Here is a 23,229-nt window from a genome sequence, read left to right as displayed (position 1 = left end):
CTCATGTGTTTGGTCTTTTTTTCATAGTTCTTCACAGCATCGAAGTGGCATTTGGCAGAACCCCTCAGAATAGTGTGTTCTGAATTTTTACTTTATATCCAAAAGCCAGACCAATTTTTTATTCTCTTAAAAAACAGCATAGATCTTGAGACATCAAGACTCTTTACCTTCTTGGCTATTTACCTCATATTGTGTATTAATGTTATTCATTAATCATAAATTAATTGGCTATCATACAGTCATTGCATTCTTAAAAGGCAAAATATATTTAACAAGTGAAATTCTTTTTAAACATTGTTCTTGGGGGGCTGGGGCTGTAGCTCAGGGGTAGAGTGCTTGTCTAGCACAGGTGAGGCACTGTATAAAAAAAATAAAGGTATTCTGTCCATCTACAACTAAAAATATATTCTAAAAAAGCCACTATTCTTGGGAGGGAAACTGAGGTCCATGGTGGCCTTGAGGCTGGGAATCACAGCTCTAAACCCTAGAAGAGTCAGCAACAGGACTGTAAGGACAGATTTGATGGCAAATACCTACTATGTTCTACCTGTCTGTCCTTCCACATGGCTTCCACATGGCTCAAAGGCAAGCAGAGGAGCTGCCATTACAAGAGATGCTCTCAGGTGCAGGCTGGGCCTATGGTTGCTGTCCTGGTATGCTACAGCTGCAGGAAGCTCTGTACACTGGAAGCTTCAACAACAGAAGCGTATTGCCTCACAGTTCAGGCAACCCTAGGTGTGGGATGGAGGCGTTGGCAGGGTTGGCAGAGGCTGTGTGGGAAGCCCTGTTGAACCCTCCTTCTGTGGCCTGCACATGGCCTCTGCCCATATCCCTTCACCACATCTCCCTCTGTGCATGTTTGGTCTCAGTCCCAATTTCCCCTTTTCATAATGACGAAAGTCATAGGGCAGTAGGGTCTACCTCAATGATGTCACTTAAATTTGATTACCAATGTAGAATCCCATCTCCAAATCAGGTACCAGGGATTAGAACTCCACGGAAATTGTAGGCGGCATCCTTCAACCCCCAAAACCAGGAACAGCTGTTTCTGTCTGGAAGGCTAAGTTCCATGGTGTACCCTGACACTTTATGTGTGTGAAAATATGCCAGTATGCGCAGACCTAATTTGTATGAAATTTATTTGGGCTCTGGGACTGTGGGTGGGATGGAGGAAAGGAATAATGTGTTTTGAGGGAACACCTAAAACTTAATGAGTGAATGACCTTCCAAACGCACACCTGGTTAATGATACCCCTCTTGCAACCAGGATTGCAAAGATAAGGAATGCCAGGTGCTGAGCTATCTCTGCAGGCTGAGGTCCCAACCAATGTCCCTTTTCAATAATGACACCCTGCATCCTGTATCCTGAGTAATAAAACCCTGGAGACATTTAGCACCCATGAGAAGAAAGGAATAGATGGCCCCTGACAAGGTCTGAATTTGCTGCTGTTGCTGTGTGGCCTTAGACCTGCGGAGCCTTTCACTAGGCATGTGGAGTTTGGGGCCAGGCCAGAACCTGATGCCAGTCCAGCTCTCAGCAGGCTGTTGGCTAGATCGCCCACTTGTTTTGGGGGGCGGGGCATGCAGGTGGCAGGAGGTTCCCATGCTCTGGACCCTGTAGGCATTGTCCCTGGGTCAAGGACTTGTTTCCACTGCTACTCTGGACCCACCTGCCACAAACAGACCCTAGTCACAGATTTTAGGGGTCCAGACGCCTAGCAGCTTTCTCCCTTCCTGGAAAAGCACCCTTGGCTAACTCACCCTTGGCTAACTCAGTGAGGATCCTTCATTCACATCCCTCCACGCCCCTCCACCCCACTCCTAGTCCTGGCTGGGAACATCCCCTCACACACCAGGTTCTGTCTCTGTCCAACTTCCTCCCCAAGGGACTTCATCTTACACTGATGGTCCTTTGGGGTTCACCTGCCTGGAGGAGGAACAACCTCCCTCTCCTGCCCATTAGCATACAGCCCTCTGGGTCTTAGCAAGCCCTGCAAGGCACCGCCCTTAGGTGAAGCCCCGCACCCGGCGCCCCACCCACTGACCCTGACAACAAAGCCCCGTTCCTCCTGGGCCCTGATCCCCAGTGCAATGCAGCTTGCCCTCTGCACCACCAGAGGACCAGAGGAGAGCGCAGCCCCAACGCTGCCCACTGGGCAACCCTGCCTCAACGATATCTCCTTGGCTGTGATCTCACTCCCAAGGCTCCAATGGTACTGTGAAGGCCCTCCCCAGGCCGCAGCCTTGAAGCCCCCGCCCAGATCCCGGCAGTGAAGCGCCACTCCAGGACACTCTCTGTAGTGAAGCCAGGTCCCCCTCACCACTTCCTCAGCAGCGAAGCCCCTCCTGAGGGCCCCTTCCAGACCTAGAGTTCCCGCTCTCTGATCCTGAAGACCTACCCCAAACCCCTCCCCGGCAGTAAAGCCCCACCTGGGTCACCTCCTCAGCAGTGACGTCCCGCACCCGGACCCGCCCAGCTGTGAAGCCCCGCCCCTCGCTCCTCAGCGGTGACGCCCCGCTCCAGGCCCCTGCTCAGCTGTGAAACCCCGCCCCCAGACCTCGCCCAGCTGTGAAGCCCCGCCCCCCGGGCCTCGCCCAGCTGTGAAGCCCCGCCCAACCGTGAAGTCCCAGCTCAGGCCCCCGACCAAGCTGTAACGACCCGCCCCAGGCGCGCTCCGCAGCAGGGACGCCCCGCCCCAGGCACCCCCGCTCAGCTGTGAAGCCCCGCCCTGGGCCCTTTCCTCAGCAGTGACGCCCCACCCTGGGCCTATCCTCAGCAGTGAAGCCCCGCAGACCCGCTCCTCAGCAGTGACGCCCCGCCCCAGGCCCACGCCCAGCTGTGAAGCCCCGCCCTGGGCCTTTCCTCCGCAGTGACGCCCCGCCCCAGGGCCGCTCCACAGACGTGAAGCCCCACCCCAGGGCTCTTCTTAGCAGTGAAGCCCCGCCCTAGGCCCCGCCCAGCGGTGAAGCCCCGCCCCGGCCTCGCGGGGACTGTGCGCCTGGCCCCAGCCCTGCTCTGCCGCTAGCACTCACCCGGCTCGGGCGGTAGTAGTAGCTGTACTCCTTAGGGTCCTGGCGCCTCGGCGGGATGTAGCTGAAGGAGGACAGCGCGGAGATTGGCGGCGGCCGGGGCTCGCCCCGCAGCGTGGCGGCGGTGATCTCCTCGTCCTCCTCGTCGCTCCCATCCATCGTTTCCTTCGCAGCCACGGTGCGTCCCGCCCGCCCAGGGGCACAGTCCAAGTCCTTGGGCCAGGTTGCCCAGCGCCCGCGTTAGTCCGTTGCCTGGAAACCCGGGCTGGGCAACCAGGCCCTAGGGCCCGCGAGCGGGTGGGGGCGGGGCGCCTCGTGCGCTGGCCACACCAGGGAAGGGGGTCCAGCTGCGGGGCCAAGGGGAGACGCTGCCGGGACCGCCCACGCCCACCCTATCTTTCCTCGCGCGCTATTGGTTGCTTTACTCTCAGGTCACTCCTGTGGCAGTTAATAACCCAGCACCACAGTGCCCCCGGAGCTGGAGGTACGGCCTGGAAACAAGCAGCCCCTGCTCCAGGGGAGCTTACACTCCAGTGGTGCAGACCGAGAAGAAAGGTGAAGACGGCTAGCAGAGGGTCTAGGGCGCCAGGGTCCAGCAGAAACTGAGAGCCACGAGTGTGATTCTACATTTGCTAAATAACCACATTGAAAAGGTGTCAAGACACCAGTAATATTAACTGCCCTATTTAACTCAGTATGTCCAAACATTGTCGTTTCAGCGTGTGGCACTAGCCACGTTTGAAGTGCTAAATAGCAACACGTGTCTAGCAGTTACAGCATTGGTCAGTGGTGGTGTAAACCGCCTGTGAATTAAATCAGTGTAATTCAGAATCAGGCAAACTCAGCTGCTCTGTGGGCGTGTTCTAGAGACTCTGCCAACCTGATTATATTGGCTTGAAATGTACTGAGCGTGAACTTATGATTTGTGTGTGTAGTGGGAGTCGGGGGGTCGCGGGGCTGGACATGGTGATAGGTTAAAAAGAAAAGTAACATGCTGACTAGTACTTGAGAGGCACACTCTAACCAGAGCCACAAAGGCTGGCTTAGGGATGCTGCCTGAGGAGCAGGCCTAGGAGAGTCTGGAAAGTGCTTTCAAGGAGATGGAAGGGCAGTGTGGCACCTGTGGCTGAGCCCTTGGTGATGTGGTGAAGGATGCATTGAGGGTGGTGGTGCTTCCTGCAGGAGTAGGAGACTGGCAGGTGGACAGAGGGGCAGGAGTCTGATTGAGAGGTCTGTGGGACAGAGGAAGGAGCAGTGTCCTGCCTTCTCTTCCACTGGCAGGAATCTAGTTTACAATCTTGATGCAGGCTGGTGGCTTAAGATGCCCCTTTGCCCAGGCACCTTGTGGTACTTCTCTGTAGAATACACCTGGGCAGGATATGACTCTCATGTCCATGGGGTCACATTGCTTTCTTTGTCCTCATAACACGTCTGTGTGCTCCACTGGCAGAACACACGAGTCAAAGATCAGACACCCTCCCACAGTGTTCCCAAGCCCCAGGGAGACATATCAGCCTCATTGGGACCCCAGGAGAGGTGGACATCTCCCTGGTGTTCAGAGATAGATCACTTCTCTTTATTGTGAATGAAGGAGATGGGGGCTGTCATCTTTCTCCCATGGCAGAAGTCATGGGAGCATGACTCATGATTTTCTAGTCTCATGAAAATCAGAAAGAAAGAAAGAAAAAAAAAACTTCTATAATCTGCCCCTTTTGATGTCCCTAACCTCTCTCAACCTTTCCAAAGATGGGACATGAGAGGTCTACTGAGGGTCATAGACTTTGCAAGCCTTGCATAGGTGATCTGGTGTCAATCTTTGTAAAGTGCAAGTAGTTGACACCAATTACCTTGGGAACTCAGCCAAAATTGAGACTGAAATCATTTAATTGCAAAGTCCTTTTACACCGCCATATAGAGGTGCATCTGTTAGCTTCAATTTAAGCAGGTGTCATTTTGTTATTATGAAAGGAAAAATTACTCAATGATACTTGCTAAAGCATAGTCAGGAAGAATTTACTCAGCACCATCACCTATATACAGGGACCCCAGTGGGGATTTGAGTGGAGGAGAGACATCCAGACAACTCCAAATACAGTACAGGCAAGTGGGAGTTTATAGCCAATGAGCAGGGTTGGGGTCCGTGGGTGAGAAGTGACTAAGAGCAAACATTAGGGGCACATGGATTCTGACAGGACAAAACTAACAGGATTCCTGCTACAGATGGGCCAGGGAGATCAGGCATGCTCTGCAGGATGAGGAATCTGATCAGATATGAAGGAAGGGGATTCTGGCTAAGCTGACTTAGCAGGGCTCTTTTGCTGAAACTTAATTTCACAAGGAAGTGCACAGATGGGCAAAGGAGAAGGTTCAGAAGTCTGATTAATGTTTGGCCACGCCAAGCCTCTCTGTCATTGTGTCCTAGATTGAGAGCTCAGGGAGCCCTTTCTTCCTGGGTGGCTCAACTCCAACCTTCAGTAGGTACTCAGCAAGTGTTTGGTGACAAATGTGCAGTTACTATAGATTGAGTTTCTTCTAAAAGATGAGACTAAACAAGGGCTTGGATAGGTGACTCCAGGGAGCAAGAGTGAGGAACCAAGAGGAATGAGAAGCAGGAGAATCCATGTCCAGGTGCCTCAACCAGATCACTACTGAGGGAAAGTGGTGCTCAACTGGGTCCAGACCTTTCTGAGGAGCCTAGAAAACACCAGGGTATTTTCTGCATCAACGTGGATGTGTGTTTTATCTCTTGCTCAGTCTCCTTGGGTGGGGCTCATCTCTTGTTTACTCCCAAACTTGACCTCTGCCCTGTGCTTCCATCTCCTTGGTGTCAGAGAAGCTCTGACAGAGAAAGGCACAGGGCATCTACTTGAGGTGAGATGCTGCAGGGTGTGTCACCGCACCATGGAGTGGTCCAGCAGCACTGAGAGGATGAAGGGCACGGTACCAGAGTTGCATCAAACAATAGGTGAAACAAATTTTGGTAGTTTTGAGTATTAAGATATTTTAATTTTTTTACAAGTATCTTTCCCCACATTATCATGTATTTCAGGTACATTAGTGGAGTAAAAAGTTAAAAAAAAATGAGTTTAAGTCGCTCATGTCTGTAACTTACTTTCAAAATTATATGCCAGGAAAAGGAAGGAGAGAAGAAACATGCAAATCCTCCTTTGAAAGGAGGCAAATCAACAGGGTAATGATAAAGTGGGTATGAGGAAGCCTGCAGAGATCAGATGAGCCTGAGTGTTTCAGATGCCCACCGCCGCACTATGGGATGTGCAGCATCTAGATGTCATGCCAGTCCCGTGGACTTTGCACTCAGAGCGCTAGGCCTGATTTCCCTTACTCAGCTTGCTCAGGGCTGACCTTCTGTCTTCTTTCTCACTGCTCTGCCCTAGGTGGACCAAGTGCTCACTAATGGCTGTGTGTGCAGCACTGTGATGCTGATCTACCAGCACTGCTGCTGCTTGCATCTCTCTCCCTATGGGAGGTGTGAGCCAATACTTTGCAGGGGCATCATGAGGTTAGGGAGATGGGCAGTTTGCAGGAATTCAGAAGGTGGGAGTCCATACTGCAGCTGAATGCCTGTGCACTTTCTCTGGACATTTGAGCAAAATGGAAGCTTTTAGGACACTTGGTTAGATGCACCTTTTCTGTTAATCTGAGGCAGAGGAAGAGAAACCAAAGGTGGTAGCTGACATGACATTTTAGGTGTGATCTAGGTACATCTTGCATGGCACATATTTCTATTCATCCTGAGTCTTCATAAACTCTGACTTTTGAAGCTGAGAAGACCTATCAAGTTCATTATGCCAATGAGAAGACTGAGATGTGGGGGAGACTAAGTGACTGGACTCAGGCCACTTGGCCAGGGGATGCTTCTCTGAAAGAAATACAAAGTACATGCAGAGCAAGAGGCTGGCCAGGGAAAGACGCTTTCTCCTTAGGGCTCTCAGGCCACTCTGCGGCAGGCCATGGCCTTAATGGCATGATGCTCTACACCCTGATTCACAGCTGTCAGGCAGAGCAGCCTCCTCATTCTACCTTGAAAACTAGTTGACTGAGGAGGAGAGGGAAAGCAGCCTACAATTGTAGTATAAAAACTCTCCTCTTCCAAACATCTTCTGTTGGACATGCAGAGGTTTTTAAACAAGCTTAATGTCTACATTTTAAATTTAAAGCATTTTTGATTATTGTTTTAGGATTGCACTGTAAACTTGTTTAAGTGGCCCAGCATAACTGAATTTCAATTCACAGACTCTGACATTTCTTAAAATGAATTGAAGAAGTACTTCTCTGCACTTGCTATCTTTTACCATGATTCTAGGTAAGTTAGATGGACCTTGAAACACTCATGTCTGGAGTAGCTAGGAGGAAGACTGCTTAGTCATTCATCCCAGGAAATTGAAAGGGTATTATGAAGTTGAGGGTAACATGCTGGTACTAGTTTGAAATCTGTCAGTGCTGTGGAACAATGAGGACAACAACATGACAGAAAGCCACTGTCGATCTTTCAAAACCATAACTGGATCATGGACATGGGCAGTGGTCAGTGGTGGGGCTGAACAGACCTTTGCCTCACTTGATGTCTCTTCCCTGATAAAGAAACATAAACACTGTGAGTAGATTTGCAAAACATGCTTATCTGTTTCCAGTAGGCTGACCACTCAACTGAAGGAGGGAGTGCCCACAGCAACTTTAAGCATTAAACTTATGAACTGAGACTTTTAAATGAAAACTTAATTTTGGTTTGATTATCTTGTTACTTTTTAAATAAAAATGTGTTTTTTTTTTTTTTTGTGACACCTAAAATGAAAAATAAAAACATTGATGACTGTAGCAATGAGCGAACCACCCTCCACCCTGCAGGGATCAGGGTCCCTGAGAAGAGGCTTAATCCTGGGCCTGAGACAGGAAAAGGGTAAGAAAATCCATGAACATTCTGTTTTACAAAGAAAATTTCAAAAACTATAACAAAAAAATATGACAAGGTCAAAAGGACAAAGGCCAACCAGAAGGGTACCCCACTGGTCCAAATGGATAATTTAAGCATCAAAACGAGATGTGCAAAGGCCTGAAGCACATCAATCATGTAGAAGTTCATGAAAACATCCTAAAATAAAAAACAGCTAGACTTCTAGCCATTTATTCTAAAAATTGATACAGGATCGAAGCATTTGTTTCTTGTCTATAATCCTTATTCAGAGTACACAAATGCTTGATGGGAGATATTTCTTCTTTATAAATAAACACAAGATAGTTAAATGTAGAAGGAATCAGAACTAGTGAAATGATGGATTCAGCCACGCAGATGCCAAACTCATTAGGGGAAAGGTTGATGTGTAACCCATGGTGTCAGATGAGGCCCCATAATATAGGAACTCGCTCATCAGTCTGCATCACCAAGAGGGGACAACCAGACGTCAGATACCATCACAGAGCAAATTCATAGCATGCCTATGACGCCTCGTGGCTGAAGAAATTCAAAGTGAATTCAAGCAAGCTTCTGGATATAGCTTTCAACTCAATAGGAAACAAGGCAGGTAGAGGAAGAAGAGAACAGTCAAACAACAATGTGGGCCATCCTACAAGGCAGCTCCTCTAATTCTTCCCACAAGTTAATGACATGAGAACCAGGCTAGGGTGGGGCAGTTATCGATATCAGAGCCTTACGTAGTGTAACAGACCATAGCCAAAGGTAACATGCACTCTTTGGATTCTGACTCGACAAATAAATGAATTATTTTTGAGCCACTGTAGGAAGTAACCATAATGTAATATATTAAGCTACTGTAGGAAGCCTAAAATACAGTCCAGATATTAAATGGCAGGGAGCAATTATTAATTTTATCAGTTGCAATAATGGATGTATGAAATAAAAAACATTTATTGGTTTTAAGTGCATATTGAAGTATTTAGATAAAATATGATAGTTTGAATTTCTCTAGACACATTCCAGTAAAAAAAAAAAAAAAAGTGGGGGGAGACGGTGGGGGGAGAGAAAGGGAAAGAACAGATGAAACATGACTGGAAAATTATGGTAATTTTCATGCCAAATAGAGGGACTCCTGTGGATCCATTATACAATTCTTTCAACTCTTCTGTGATCAAATTTTTCCATAATAAAAGTTAAAAACAGTAGGGTTATTAGGAGATATTGTTTCATGCAAACATCAGATCCCAAAATATCAGTTCAACCCACAAATAGTGTGAATTATATGCCAGAGACAGTGGGAGTCATCCGGGAGAGAAATGTTTTTTTTTTTTTCTGAGATGGGATAAAAAGTACATAAAAGCACAATTTCTTTTGATGGAGCTCAACAGCCAGAGAGCATCAAAATAAAGTTAGGTTTTCTCACTGGAGCAGCATGGGAAGCTGCATACCAGAGGAACCAAGAGGCACCCATAGCCAAACAAAAGGACAGAGGCTTCTTATAGGATTGGGGGAAGGGTACCATGCAGTGAAGCTGGACTGGAGAGACTCAAGCACAGGGGATTTGCATGTCCTTTGACACCAAGCCTGGCCAGAACATCAGATTCAGGATCCTCAAAGCTACAAAGAAACGTTCTGTCCTAAATTTCCAAATCAGCAATCTGGTCCGATATGGAGAAAACTTCTGTATGTCAAAATGTCCCAGGTGGCTCAGATCCTGCAGACAGTAGCAGGACCCCACATTTTCTTGATCTGATTTCAAACAGCACAGGTTTTGCTAACCACAAAAACTTGTCACAGGCCGCAGGGGAACCCCTGGGTGTACTGAGCAGCAAGTCCTGTTCCTGCCTGCAGCCCAGTCCTGACGCGCATGCCTGTCCCCCGGCTGTGTAACTGAGAAGGCTACACTTAAACCCATTCATCAACAGCACCCAATATCCACTGAGCACTGGCCACTGCCCAGGCACTTGGCCAAACAGCTTTCAAGGTATCTCAAGCTATCCCCCTACATGAGGTATCCAGACTCCTAACAGGTTTGGATGCATTTCCAGTTTGGGGAATAGCACCTTCAGAGGCTGATTTGCCTAGTTCACTGCCAAGAAGCCAAGCTACCTCTCTGGATTTGCACATGATCCAGCACGTGTAGCTTTTTCAGAGGGAATTCACTCAAATGTAAGGAATTCTGCTCCCTTGTAGTTTCTCTTCTATCTGAAAAATATTTACCAAGTATCCACATGCCCCCAAATGATCCAAGATTTGGGAGGATACTTGTCTTCAAGGTTCTCCCTGACCCCACGATAGGTATCTCTTCATACTAGGGCAGTGTTTGTGCTCTCCTATCTAGGCCTGGTTCATGCCAAGAGGAAGGTAAGGAAAATGGCCTGTTTTGTTCATGCAGAACTGCCACCATGCCCCCCCCCCCCCCCCCCCCCACCCAATTTCTCTCTTTCTTTCTCTCTTACACACACACACACTCAGGACCCACTCTCTCCTCCAGGAACAAGGATTTAAAATGCTGCAGCCCAACTGATGTTATAAACTTTTCTGCCCCCTAGCGTCAGGAGGGGGGATATCAGTACTGCTTTGCTGCTTCAAGGGTTATGCTTGCAAAACAGTTTTTTTTTAACCTATTTTTATTTGCTTTACTTTTGAAAGCTAACATAGCAAGATCATGCCTTATTCAAAACTGTCAAATACACAGTACAGAAAGCTATCAGTATGAGTATGCATGTTCATTCCACTTTTGCTTGCACAGATAAACATTAAAATTCAGAGGCATGGAAATTCAATTTATAAGGATTTGGCTTTCTGACAGAGCTTGCCAAGTTCACTGCTACCTGTGACACCACCAATCCTGTATCTATAGCCTAAATCACTTCCATAAACACATGCACATTTTCAGGAAGTTTTTTGTTTTCTTTTTCAACAGCCAGAATTAGGCCTGTCCCCTTTCTTGGGATGTCCCTTTTGGCTTTGGGACATGGACATTGTGCCCACAGACCCTCCTTTCTTTCTTTAAAAATCCAGCCTACAAATAGCTCCAAGTGGCCTCATTCCCATTCCAGTCTTGTGCGGGCTCCTGGGGTGCCAGTGGGCTCAGCACGCTCACCACCTGCCCTTACCCGTTTAGGTCACCCAACCCCCAGCCCTGTAGCAGGGGCTTCTTCCTCCTGCCCTGGAGCTCCAAAATCAAGTGTCAGAGTTATGAGTAAATGGAGTGGGCAGGGGAGACCACAGGAGACAAAGTCCCAGACCAGGTTGTGACTAAAACTGCAGTGGGAAGAGCACCTGATTCAGATGAAGGCGACCAGAAGAGGTCACCAGGGATCAGGACTGAGATGACAGAGCAGGTACGAATGCTCCAGGCAGCTTGCTTTCTTCACAGTATTTCTAACAGATTATCACTACACGTTTGTGGGTCAGTCTCTTTCCCTCTTTCAACTGTGAGCTGTTAACCTCCACCACGGTTCAGGGATGAGCTGACCATGGTGACCCTGGCTGGCTGGTAGGGAACCAGAGCACACACGAGACAAAACTGGCACCAGTCTGGATATCAGCAGGAAGGAATTATGAAAGGGGTTCCAAGATCTGATCTGATCCTGAGCAGACCTTGGGCCCAATGTCAAGAACACTGGTTTCAGGAAGTCTAACTGCTGTGAAAAAGTTCAAGTCAGCTAACTGCTCTGGTCTTGTCAGACTCTGAGAGACTGTCAAGGTCATCTGGAAAGACAACTCCTCGGAATCTGAGGCCCCTCTCTGCAACCATGGCATACTTGTACCAGGGACCTGAGAGCTCACCTGGTCTCCATTTGCTATTCTGCATAAAGAGAACCCAAGCTGGAGTGAAGGGCACAGAGGGCAGGGTGGAAATTGAGACACTGCTAGCTAGCGCTATGCAGGCTCACTCTGCAGGCATCTCGTAAGCACGCTTTACGTGTTCACTAGTTTAATCCTTGGTTCAGTTGTGTCCCCTGGTATGTGTGAATGTGACCTTACTTGACATTGGGTTGTAAAGACTTAATAAAGTCAAGATGAACTCATTAGGGTGTCTTAATCCAACACAGCTGGATCCTTCTAAGAGGAAAACATGCACGTGGCCATACAGGGGGAATGATGTGCAACAAACATGTGGACAAGGGCCACGTGTGAGCAGCATCGTAACACACAGACACAATGGAAGACAGCCATGTGAAGACAGAGCAGGTCAGCTCTGTTGCCATCAACCAGGGCACACCTGGAGCCACCAGAAGCCAGATGAAGCCAGAAAGGGTGTTCCCCAAAGGGCCCACGGGGAGGAGGAAGGCCTTCCTGGGGAGCCCCCTTTCTGGCTTTGTCTATTTCCCATTTTCCCTTCTCCTTATCATGTATCAATTCACTGACAAAAACATAAAAGTGGGAGATATAATTCCTTCTTTACATTTGTTAGAAAATGAAGGACTCTAAAGACTGTTTTCATTTAACAGAACTATTACAAATAGGAGATTCAAAATAACAAGTATTCATTATATTCCTTTATTGTACTCGATCAATTCTTTTTGAGGTATAAAAATTCCTATGACTAGTAATAAATTAATTTTAAGTTTACCACCCATAAAATTATACATGGTATCAGGAAAACCTCTGAGCATTCTCAGAGCACCAGTCTATAAACATAATTCTGCAAAATGGTTAATTCACAAATTATCTTCTTAAACTAAGTCTCTTAAAAATAAGTCCTTTCACTATCTGAGACATAAAGCCATTGTTCTTCCTTGTTACCAATGAACAGTGGAGTTTTGAGGAAAGAGCTTGCTTTGTAAATACTCCACCAATTCTTGTCTGGACTTGAGCACCTCAATCTCATGATAGGGGACCTGAGAAGGAAGGACAATGAAATGGTCATGATACTCCCCAGTCCCAGATGGCTTCCTGTTTTCCCACACCTGGCTTCTCACACCCTACCCCACATAGGAGTAGGCTAGGAGGGCAAAGGCCACAGTGGCCTCTTCCTCCTGTGTGCCCGTGCCTAGGGCAGTGCTGGCCCTGGGGAGGGGCCTGGGAAGGGCACACTGGATACACAAGTGGGTTGTCCATATAAGAAAAATCTCTCCAATTAGAGCCCACAGTGCCTACCAAAAGCAAGCAGGAGACCGGGATCAAGTGCTGCTTAGGTGGGCCTGGCTGGGAGCAGATGAGTGCCAGGTCCCAGATGCCAGAGCTGGAGATAAGCCAGACAGTGACTGAGCAAGGGCAAAGGGAGAAAGGGGAGAGGAGGAGATAGGTGGGGAGGGCCTGGGGAGGGGGGAGAGAGGTGGGGAGGGTCTTGGGAGGGGAGAGAGAGGTGGAGAGGGCCTGGGGAGGGGGGAGAGAGGTGGAAAGGGCCTGGGGAGGGGGGAGAGAGGTGGGGAGGGTCTTGGGAGGGGAGAGAGAGGTGGAGAGGGCCTGGGGAGGGGGGGAGAGGTGGAGGGGGTCTGTGGAGGGGAGAGAGGTGGGGAGGGTCTAGGGAGGGGAGAGAGGTGGAGGGGGCCTGGGGAGTGGGGGGAGAGGTGGAGGGGGTCTGTGGAGGGGAGAGAGGTGGAGAGGGCCTGGGGAGTGGGGAGAGAGGTGGGGAGGGTCTGGGGAAGGGGGGAGAGAGGTGGGGAGGACCTGGGGAGTGGGGAGAGAGGTGGGGAGGGTCTGGGGAGGGGGGGAGAGAGGTGGGGAGGGGAGAGAGTAGTAGAGAGGGCTGGGGAGGAGAGAGGTGGAGAGAGCTGAAAACTGTGGCTGGTTGTGGGCAGACTGTGGAGGGTTTTGAGTGCAAAGTTAGAGAGGAATTTTTACTTTATCCTATGAGCAATGTAGAAACAATGAAGGTTTTATTCACACATGCATAATAAATTTTAACAAATCATCTGTGGATATGTAAGATGCAATGGAAAAGTCACCAAATAGGAAACTAGAGATCAGGGACACTCACTTACATTCCCCAAGGACCCCTCCCAAGAGGCCCTCTTACATAATCTACAGTGAAAACGCAAAGGTCTTAACCAGTAAGGTGGATGAGGAGCCCGGTCTTAATGGGTCACCTTGTCTGGTTTTTATTCATTAAATCAGAGAGAAATGAAAATAAGTCATTCCAATGACTTAGTGGTTTTAAAAGCAGAGTTAAGCAGAGCTTAAAAGGAAAACAGGAGCCCTAATTTTGAAAAATCAGTGCTCTGAAACTCCTTGCAAAATAAAAGACAAAGAGATTTAAGACTAATCAACAAAATCATAAAATTTAAACTAGACATTAAATATTCTTGGTTCACTGCTCTTTCAGACCACTTAGTACTGGTACAATTAACTAAAAGGGAGAGTGGGTCTGAAAAATCCTTGGGCAGAAAATGCCAGGAAGGCCTTGAAAATGAACCCAAACCTGGCTTAATTTACAGATAGATGTAAGCAACACTTAACTTGGGCCATTCTTGGTTAATGCATATAACAGAGAAAAGAGAACTACAGCTCAAACCTTTCAGCAGCATCCCAGGAAATCATATAACTAGGGATTTTCCAACAAGACAGATCAAGCAGGGCAACTGCAGATCTGTAGTTAGACTATTTTTTTCTCTGGCTTTCCTATGTTCACCCTATGAAGTCCTGTTCATGTTCCCTTGAGAAAACTCCAAATCATTCTGGTTTGGTGCTGTCTGATTAAAGAATTGCTGTTTACTCAAGTAATTGTACTGTGAAGGTACAATTTGAAACTTTGCCTGGAAAAAAAGCAAATCTGAATTTGGAATTACTTGTGGAGAAAAATAACAGGTGACACCATACCTGAACAACTTGGTAACCCAGTAATCGTAGATGTCTTTGTTTGATAGCTTCTCTTCCTAGTAAGTGTTTGCTATTAGAGCAAAATCTTTTTGGACCATCGATGCACAGTGCTACTCTGAGAAATCAAAGAGGAGAAAAACTAAATTTGCAAAACAATTACAACTATTTATATATTTGTAGTTATCAGAATTTAGTTGGGATTTGACTAGTCTTATATGGTGATACTATTTTAAAATAAATCATGAATGTCTTTTAATCTGTTGGAAAAGTAATCGATTTTATTAACATTTACAAAATATTACAAGGACTTTTCAAATATGATGTGCTGGAAAGTAGTATCTTAATTTCCAGAATTATGTCTATTTTTTTTCACCTTTTAAGAAAAATATCAGTTTACTAATGTTGACAAGTCATCTAACATTAAAACCACAACGATTTCCTTTACCTTTTATGGATGTCTTCATCAACTGTGAACGGCAATACAAATCCTTCTTCATCTAACTTAATTTCAACATCTGGTGAGAGAAGAAGGGGAACGTTCATCTGTGATACCCTTACACGTACCCTTGCTCCTGCACCCTCTGCTCTGCTGAATCTCCCCACACTGCACTTATCAGTGGGCTGAAGGCTGCAAAGTAATGACCACAACCAACAATGGTGAGAATTTTAATTTCATCCGCTTGGTGGTCAACCAAGTCAGCCTTAAATTAAGGAGGCTCAACCACACTGAAGCAAAGAGTGGGTTCTCAGGTGACCTGTGCATGACAAGAACCAGGCACACGTTCCTTTTCCTCGTATGACAAGTGGCAGGATCCTTCACTCCAGAAAAGAAAGCCCTGCAAGCTAAGGGGCCACCCTGTGCTCCTCAGAACTTTCTGCTGCATCCCGCACTGCCTCTGTGGTGGAAGCCTCTATGTTTGGCGTGTGGTCCTTGAGCATGGACAGATTCCTTGTCCTCCCCTCTGGAATGCTGCTGTGGCTTTTGTAAAAAGGGCCCAGAAGAAGCTGTGGAGTGCAGTGTGATCACTGGAAGCCTGTGAACCACTCTCCTTCATGATGTGATTTTCTCTCACTGTCAATTTTAGAACCGTCAGGGCACAAGGACCTGCATTCTCTACTAAGCAATATCCAAGAGAATCTCTGCAGCAAGAAATATTTATATCAGCACTGTCCAAACTGGCAGGCATAAGCCACATGTGGCTACTGAGCACTTCAAATGTGGCTAGTGTGACTGAGAAATTGAGTTTTTAGCTTTTTTAAATATTAAACCACCATACACTGACGGCTATTGTATTCAATAGCACGAGCCTAGATTATAACAGCAGCTAACAATTACTGAGCATTTACTCTGCTCCCAATATTATAATTTAATTTAGTCTTCAAACAAATCTTTGAGGTCACTATTCTTTCTCTCACTTTAGAGATGAAGCAGTAAGCAGAAAAAGGTTAAAATACTCTGCCTAAAACATTCTGCTACTATGTGGTAATATGGGAGACTTAAACCCAGATGGTCTTGACTCTTTAGCCCTACTGTGAACCCCTTCTTTCAGGGAAGGGACATTTGCATTTTGCATTTCCAAAGACCTTCTATGGCTACTAAGTCCCATAGATATCTAAAGAGGATAAATGCTTCCAACAGAACTCCCTGTACTACTTACCTATCGTATAACAATAGGGTGTTAACACTTTTGAAGCAAAATATGATCTTGCTCCTAAAAGGTCAATCAGTCCAATCATCACAGATTTATAAAGATGAAAATCCACAGGGGTCTCCAGGGAACAGCATGGAGTAAGAAATGATTTTACTTGGTATTGACGAAATAGTTTGGGACCCTAAAAATCATACATGCAAATATAAGAAAGAAAAACAAGATATAAAGCATATAATAAACTGAAGCCTCCCTGGATATAATCATTTCATACAAAATTTCTTCATTGGGGCATGATATTTTTTCCAGGACTTAGGGCATATATCTTTCCTGAAATGATAATGCATAATTATTATTGCAGTTTATTTATTTATTTTTTTTAATATTTATTTTTCAGTTTTTGGCGGACACAACATCTTTGTTTGTATGTGGTGCTAAGGATTGAACCCGGGCCACACGCATGCCAGGCAAGCACGCTACCGCTTGAGCCAAATCCCCAGCCCTATTATTGCAGTTTAAATACGTTTTAATAAATAGCCTCATTGGTCACATAAACCAAGAGATGGTAGGGAGGGAGGAGGGAAAGAGCAGAAACAACAATGTCCACCTTTGGAACTCCTAGAATTGCTTCACGTGCCTTCAGTACTCACTTCATGTTTTAACAGTGGAAAATGACATAAAGGTGATATTTTTAACTTAGTAAGGAAAGAACAGTGATGTAATAAATGCTGGTGATTTGTTGTCCACGTGGAAAAGAATGGAAAAGAACAAAGTTAACTATCCTCCATGACAGATCACAGCACATCCCAGTCTGTAGACAGTGACTACAGTTAGGCATCCTTGAACACTGGCCGGACAGAAGAGTTTAAGTGTGCTTTACACACACACACACACACACACGACACAAGAGTTTAAGTGTACTTAACACACACACAGGCAGGACAGAAGAGCTTAATTGTACTTAACACACACACACACTGGCAGGACAGAAGAGGAAGTGTACTTAACATAAATACACACAGTGTGCGCCTGCAAAACATGTGAGATGACACATATGTTGATTAGATAATACTTAGGCTAATAGACATTATGGAATGGCTAAATATGTGCATATTTCAAAATAACATGAATAAGATACGTGTACATTTTTATTTGTTAATTAAAAGATCTAAATAAAAATAAATAAATTGCAGATATATTGACGATATAAGGAAAATATTATTTTTAAAAATTAGTAGGACATTTGTGTTGACTTAGTATTGGTGGATATTCTTTAACAAAATAGGAAATCCAGAAGTAACAAAAGACAGATTTAATTATCAAAAACTTCTGTACAGGGGGTTGTGGCTCAGAGGTAGAGTGCTGGCCTAGCACGTGCGAGGCACTTGGCTCAATCCTCAGCATCACATAACAATAAATAAATAAAATAAATATATTAAAAAAACAAATTTTTATACAGCAAAATGACAGCATAACAATATTAAATTAAAAATAGTAATAATAGGAACCAGGCGTGGTGACACACGCCTATAATCCCAGCAGCTCAGGAGGCTGAGGTAGGAGGATTGCAAGTTCAAAGCCAGCCTCAGCAATGATGAGGTGCTTAGCATTATTTAGAGACCCCGTCTCTAAATAAAATACAAAATAGGGCTGGGATGGGGCTCAGTTGCTGAGGGCCCGTGAGTTCAATTCCTAGTACCACCCCCCCCCCCAATAGTAATAATAAAAAATTACAAACCAGGAGAAAATATGTGCAACGTACATAATAAACAACTATTTCATGAGTCATTAAGAAAAGACAAACAGAAATGAGTAAAAGTGCAGAAAGATAATTCATAGAACATATACATGGCTAAAAAACATTTGAAAATGTGCTCGACTTCACTGGTCTCATTAAAATGCAATGTAAACTTCTGACATGACAACAGGGGCAGATAGTAAAGAGCTAAGGCTGCAGAAGTTGGGGAGACAGGCCACTGCTCTTCAGTGCTGGGGAAACAGGACATCTACAAAGAGTCATGGGGAGGGGCGGAATCTGTCAGGACTAACCCCGAACAAATTCCAGGAATCTAGTTTACAAACTAAAGAACAAAAATTAAGACACACAACAATGTTTACTGGCACATGTTGATAGGGCTGGAAAGTCCAGGAAGCGTTTTCATGGTGGAAAAGCAGAACGAATATCCTGAAAAATCATGCCATTCTTAAGAAAGCCTTCGTTCTACACGATGGGATTCCAGGAATGCCCACAATATCCTGGACACAAAAACAAATTTTATCCCATAAAGAGAGAAAAACCGGAGGGTGTTTATGTATTTGTATACATTTGGGTGCAGAAACTGCAGTTAACAATGTTCCTTCAGGGATGGAAGAAGACTGGGGGTGACTATAACTTATCTTTAAGTATATTTGTGCTAAACTATTTTTAAAGAAAACAGCGGTGCTTTCTGAACCTTATTCATTATTCCCCAAATCAGACTTTCTAGTACTGCGTTAAGAGTACGAAGGACCAGGCAAGAGATGGGCAAGACTAGTGATACAATTTCTGATCCTACACAAGGCATGGGACAGTCATAAGGACAACCCACCTCAAGCACATTCCAGAGAAGAGTGAAATTTCTGATCTGGTTTAAAAACATACTGAGAAATAATCTAGATCTGTTCAGTTCAAAGATTCACATTTTGATAACCATAGCCACAGGAAGTGCTGAGACCCTGAAGAAGTTCAGAGTCTAGGAGTGTGCTCTTGCAGCGCTTGATGAGACCTGCCAGGCAACCCTGCCAGACTCTGTAGGGTAAGGCACAGAAATGGAGCCAACTGATCCAAGAAAAGCCCATCTGATGGCAACTACACCAGATAAGGGAAAGTTCTATTTTTTAATGAGGGTACTGAGAGACCTAAAGTGAAGGAATTTTAAAGGAAACTGGCCCCATAAGGAAACAAGGCCATACTGTTCATAGTCATGCTTTTACCTTATAGAAAGGGCACTCTAGGACTGAGGTTAGGAACAGTTGGGTCAGTTGTGCCATACTCAATCTGTCCAAATGCGACTCTTCACCTGAAATACAAAACACCTCTGTTATTGTTCAGCTTGAATTTGGGTAGGGTAGTGAGAGAATGAACATTATGAATAGGAGACATTACACTCATGACTTCAGATGACTCTAGGGAATGAACTTGTCAGAATTAATAATGTCCTCTTCTTGCCATCAATGAAACTGATTTCCAAGAACCTAAGCTCTTAGCTACAGATAATAAATACAGAGGACAAAATATATTTAGAGAATTAGCAGAAATATTCTTTTAACCATGGACATAGAGGAATTTGACATATTTGGCTTTCTTGACTTAAGATGAACAATAGCAGGCTGGGGGACTCAGTTGGTAGAGTGCTTGCCTAGAATGCATAAGGTCTTGGGTTCAATCCCCAGCACGCACACACACACACACACACAAACACACCAAAAAAAAAAAAAAAAAAACCTAATAAGTTTTAAAATAAGGTAGAGAGGTCAGACATTTCACTTAAAAAAAAAAAATAGTACCATCCTCTTAAAAAAGTAACAGCTGCTCACTCAACAAAGGTTCTGACACTATAATGGCTTTTATCACTGCCATTACCATGTCCCCCAGGAACCCTGCAGTACCCCAGCCAGGCAGCAGTCAGGTATATCTGAGGCTGCTTTCCTCCCTTTGCACAATGTCCCAGCTCTGTGTTTACACTAGCATCTAAAACTTCCAATCTCACTTTCAAGAAAAAATGAAGGCAGAGTATTGCCGTGTAAATGGTACCGAGGTAACCTGAAAACATCACAAGTTCAAAGGTTAGTTATATCCAAGTGTCAGAAAGTATAACCAACTTGCCTTGAAGCTTTTGAAGAAAAAAAGGGCTGAATATTTTTCCCATGAAGTTGACTGGAGGGTGTGCAATCAGCGAACATGAATGGAGGAGTCTCAATAATGTTTTGGGTGGAAAATAATTGAAATGGGTGAACAACACATGTTCTAGCTTCCTAAATAAAGCAGGTGCATTTGGTGGCAAATAATTTAGTTTTCCAAATGGCTCAATTAACTCAGAAATCTGACTAGGTGATAATTTTTCTGATTGGCTAACAAAAGTTTCTGCCACTGCATTGAGGATGGGTTCCGAAAGAATCAGCTTTCTGCTGCAGTACTCCATGATTTTGCTGACAACATCAGCATCCAAGGTGAGGCAGAATGCAGCTACATGCCGCTCTAGGGCTTTGATAAAAAACCTGTCATTGTGTCCAAAATATATGAAAGCCTCTATGACTTTCCTGAGCTCTTCATTAGTGAAATGGGGAATGTGCCTCACAACATATTTACCCAATTTTATAACCAGAGGAAGTGCCTGAGCTTGATCCAGAACCACCAGAGCAGTAAGCATTTGGCTAATGGATTTAGGACTCAGGTAGGAAACTATTGAAAGGGAAAAGTTGTTTATCGTATTTAAAAATGTCTGGTGTTGGTCTACTTTTTCAGCACATGCCTGCAGTATTCTATAAAGGGCCACAATATCCTCTGGGGTAAATACTTCCAATTTTGCACCTTGCAGTTGATAGATAATCAGTTCTAGTGTCACACAACCTGGGCCTTGCAGTCTAATCAGACTCTCCCCAAGAACACAAAGATCATGCACTTCCAGGCCACCTCTTTTGAGACGATTCTGGCATTCTGCCACGAGATTCAGTACCAAGCTACTTTGAGTATCCACATGCAACCAAATCAGAGCTTGCAAAGCAGTCAGCAAACCAGAGTTTGACAGCTGTGAGGGCTCCCGTTCAAGCTGAAAACATAAAGCTTGAAAGACACTGCTCTCTAGTATTTCTTTGGGCAGCCTTTGATCACCACCTTTTTTCTCTACTTCACAGATCCGTTGTAAGGCTCCTGCAGCCATAGCATCAGGCAGAGTTTCCAGTGTTTTTATAAAACTCAACACCTCTTCTGATGAAGTGAATTCGTTTAGTTTCCTGTAAAATATCTGTTCATCCTCATTTTTAAGATTTTGTTCAAACTTGTTCCAGTCTTGTCCCTGAGAGAATGCTGGCTCACCAACTGGATGAAGTTCATTTCCATTTTGTAAGTGGAACTTTTTATAGCAGGCATGATGAAAATGGATCCTGAAAGGCTCATACTGTACTGAACAGAACCAAGGATGCAGTTGCTCTTTGGATACCTTGTGAACATGATTTATAGGATGATTTCTCAGAGCAGCCAGAGCTCCATGTATCCGAAAATCAGACAAATGACAGAAGTTCCTTCGCAAGGTAATTAAAGCCATGCCATGTAATTCTCAGCTCTTCTGGACTTGTAAAATAAAAAGACAAGGTCAAATACAAAGCACATGACTCACTGTATATCAATGTCCATGAAAAAAAGGATGGGTACTCCAAAACAGGGATAAATAAAAATTTCCCATTTGTATATAAGCACTAGAAAGGTAGGTCTCTGTGTCCCAGAGCTTGGGAAAGTGACTGATAGCAAAAACAATTGCTGTCACTTGCCAGGCACAGTTCCAGGTGCTTTATAGGTGTACTCACTTATACAAATTATCTACTTTTGTCATCATCTGACAGCCAAAGAAGAAAGTGAGGCACAGAAAAGTTACTGTGTCCAGTTTACACAGCTAGTGTTAAGAGGGAGGGGGCCACCTTATGCTTTGAGCATAAACCTGCAGGTGGCTGACATTTTTCCCCCCTGTTTCTCTTCCACTTTTCCTCCTCCCTAACAACCAGGGAAACAATACTAACACTTTTCCTATCCCAGGCTAAGCACTCCTGTCTTCCACTGCCTGGAAGAATATCACTACCCACAAGAATAAACAAACTCCAAACCTGGGAACTGGAGCAATGCCTCTCTCAAAGACATCTGCTGGATACTAAGTAATTATATCTGACTGCATTGGGATCCCAGCCCTTGTGTTCCTTCTTAAAAAGCCCTGCGCCCCCCTGGCAGGGGGGATCACAGCCTCCGGGACAGGAGTCCTCCGTGTTCCTCCTTGGCTAGCAAAGCAATGAAACTCCTTCCTTTTTCTCAAAGCCTGTCTTTTTTAGATCAGCGATGGAGCCAGGACCAGGCTTTGGGCATCGCGAGTAAGTGGCGAGCTGGGTGGGAGTCAAACCCCGAGCTCTTCGCCGCACGTCCGCCGGGCTGGTCCAGGGAGGGCTCCGTCGGCCAAAGGCGGAGCTCTTCAAATCCCGCGGGCCAGCTCGGGGAGGCGGGCAGGGCAGGGGACGCGCGGCTCCCCGCGGGTGTCAGGACCGGGGAGAGGCGGGGGCTACCCTGGCAACCAGAGAAAAACAGCAAAGCAGCCAACTGGGGAAGCCAACGAGGGGCCGGGGGACCAGGGAACCCCAGCGCGAGGGGCAGACGAGCCGGGAGCCGGGGTCGCGTCCTCCAGCGAAGAAAGGACCTCCACGGGCCGAGCGCCCGAACCCAGCGCCGCGGAGCCTGTGGTTCTGTTCCGGGGGGCGCCGCACATGAAGGGCCAGCGACCCAGCACTGTGCACAGCCAGCCGAGCAGCGCAGGCGGAGCACCCGTGTGGACACTTACCTGGCTCCACCCGCACCGCGCTACAAGTAGCGGCAGAGGCTGGACCCTCGTGGGTCCCCGTACACGAACGCCGCGGCGGAAAGAAGCAGCTTGGCGCAAGCGCGAGATGCAGAATTGGCCCTGTACCGCCCACATCTAGAGTCCTGTGATTGGCTCAAGTCTTCTCCGGAGCTTCCTATTGGTCATGAGTACCGAGCATGCGCACTTCGGCTGTACGCCTGTGCTCTGGTTAGACTCCCGGATTTTGCTAAGCCAGGGTCCTGCGTCGCAG

At 46.0% G+C, this 23,229-nt stretch overlaps 3 protein-coding genes and 1 long non-coding RNA gene across 10 annotated transcripts in view; 2 read left to right on the top strand and 2 right to left on the bottom strand.

Annotated features, from left to right (window-relative positions):
* The window catches only part of Cfap90 (cilia and flagella associated protein 90), a 13,997-nt gene extending 10,708 nt beyond the window's left edge, over positions 1 to 3,289 (bottom strand). The window contains exon 1 of the mRNA XM_046430326.2: positions 3,034 to 3,289. Within this exon, the coding sequence (XP_046286282.1) occupies positions 3,034 to 3,189 (156 nt within the window). The 5' untranslated portion in view covers positions 3,190 to 3,289. The remainder of the gene's footprint in view (positions 1 to 3,033) is intronic.
* On the top strand, positions 3,083 to 21,745 carry LOC124083599 (uncharacterized). Its single transcript, XR_006848830.2, has 2 exons — positions 3,083 to 3,208; positions 21,277 to 21,745. It is a non-coding gene; the product is annotated as an uncharacterized LOC124083599 (long non-coding RNA).
* On the bottom strand, positions 12,459 to 23,052 carry Fastkd3 (FAST kinase domains 3). Of its 3 annotated transcripts, none has more exons than XM_046430321.2 (7): positions 22,959 to 23,052; positions 20,249 to 21,712; positions 19,357 to 19,442; positions 16,393 to 16,567; positions 15,180 to 15,249; positions 14,735 to 14,849; positions 12,459 to 12,813 (listed from the first exon to the last, which is right to left on the bottom strand). In XM_046430321.2, exons 2-7 carry the CDS (start codon positions 21,684 to 21,686, stop codon positions 12,715 to 12,717), a joined length of 1,983 nt encoding a protein of 660 aa, XP_046286277.1. In that variant the 5' UTR covers positions 21,687 to 21,712; positions 22,959 to 23,052; the 3' UTR covers positions 12,459 to 12,714. The 3 variants fall into 3 exon arrangements, with proteins under 3 accessions (XP_046286277.1, XP_046286278.1, XP_046286280.1); XM_046430322.2 differs by having other exon boundaries at positions 20,249 to 21,707; positions 22,959 to 23,031; XM_046430324.2 differs by lacking the exon at positions 22,959 to 23,052 and having other exon boundaries at positions 21,582 to 21,696.
* Positions 22,848 to 23,229, top strand: part of Mtrr (5-methyltetrahydrofolate-homocysteine methyltransferase reductase) — a 30,727-nt gene continuing 30,345 nt past the window's right edge. For 4 of the 5 annotated variants that reach the window (XM_046430320.2, XM_046430316.2, XM_046430318.2 and 1 more), the window contains exon 1: positions 22,848 to 23,229. The gene's annotated coding sequence lies outside the window, so the exon portion shown is untranslated. The other variant, XM_046430315.2, reaches the window with a different exon arrangement.

Source organism: Marmota monax, unplaced genomic scaffold, assembly GCF_021218885.2.
Source record: "Marmota monax isolate L192 unplaced genomic scaffold, Marmota_monax_Labrador192_F-V1.1 WCK01_AAM20220418_F8-fsc00082, whole genome shotgun sequence".
Lineage (NCBI taxonomy): Eukaryota > Metazoa > Chordata > Mammalia > Rodentia > Sciuridae > Marmota > Marmota monax.
Note: the sequence above shows the minus strand (reverse complement) of the source record. Positions and strands in the feature narration are given on the sequence as shown.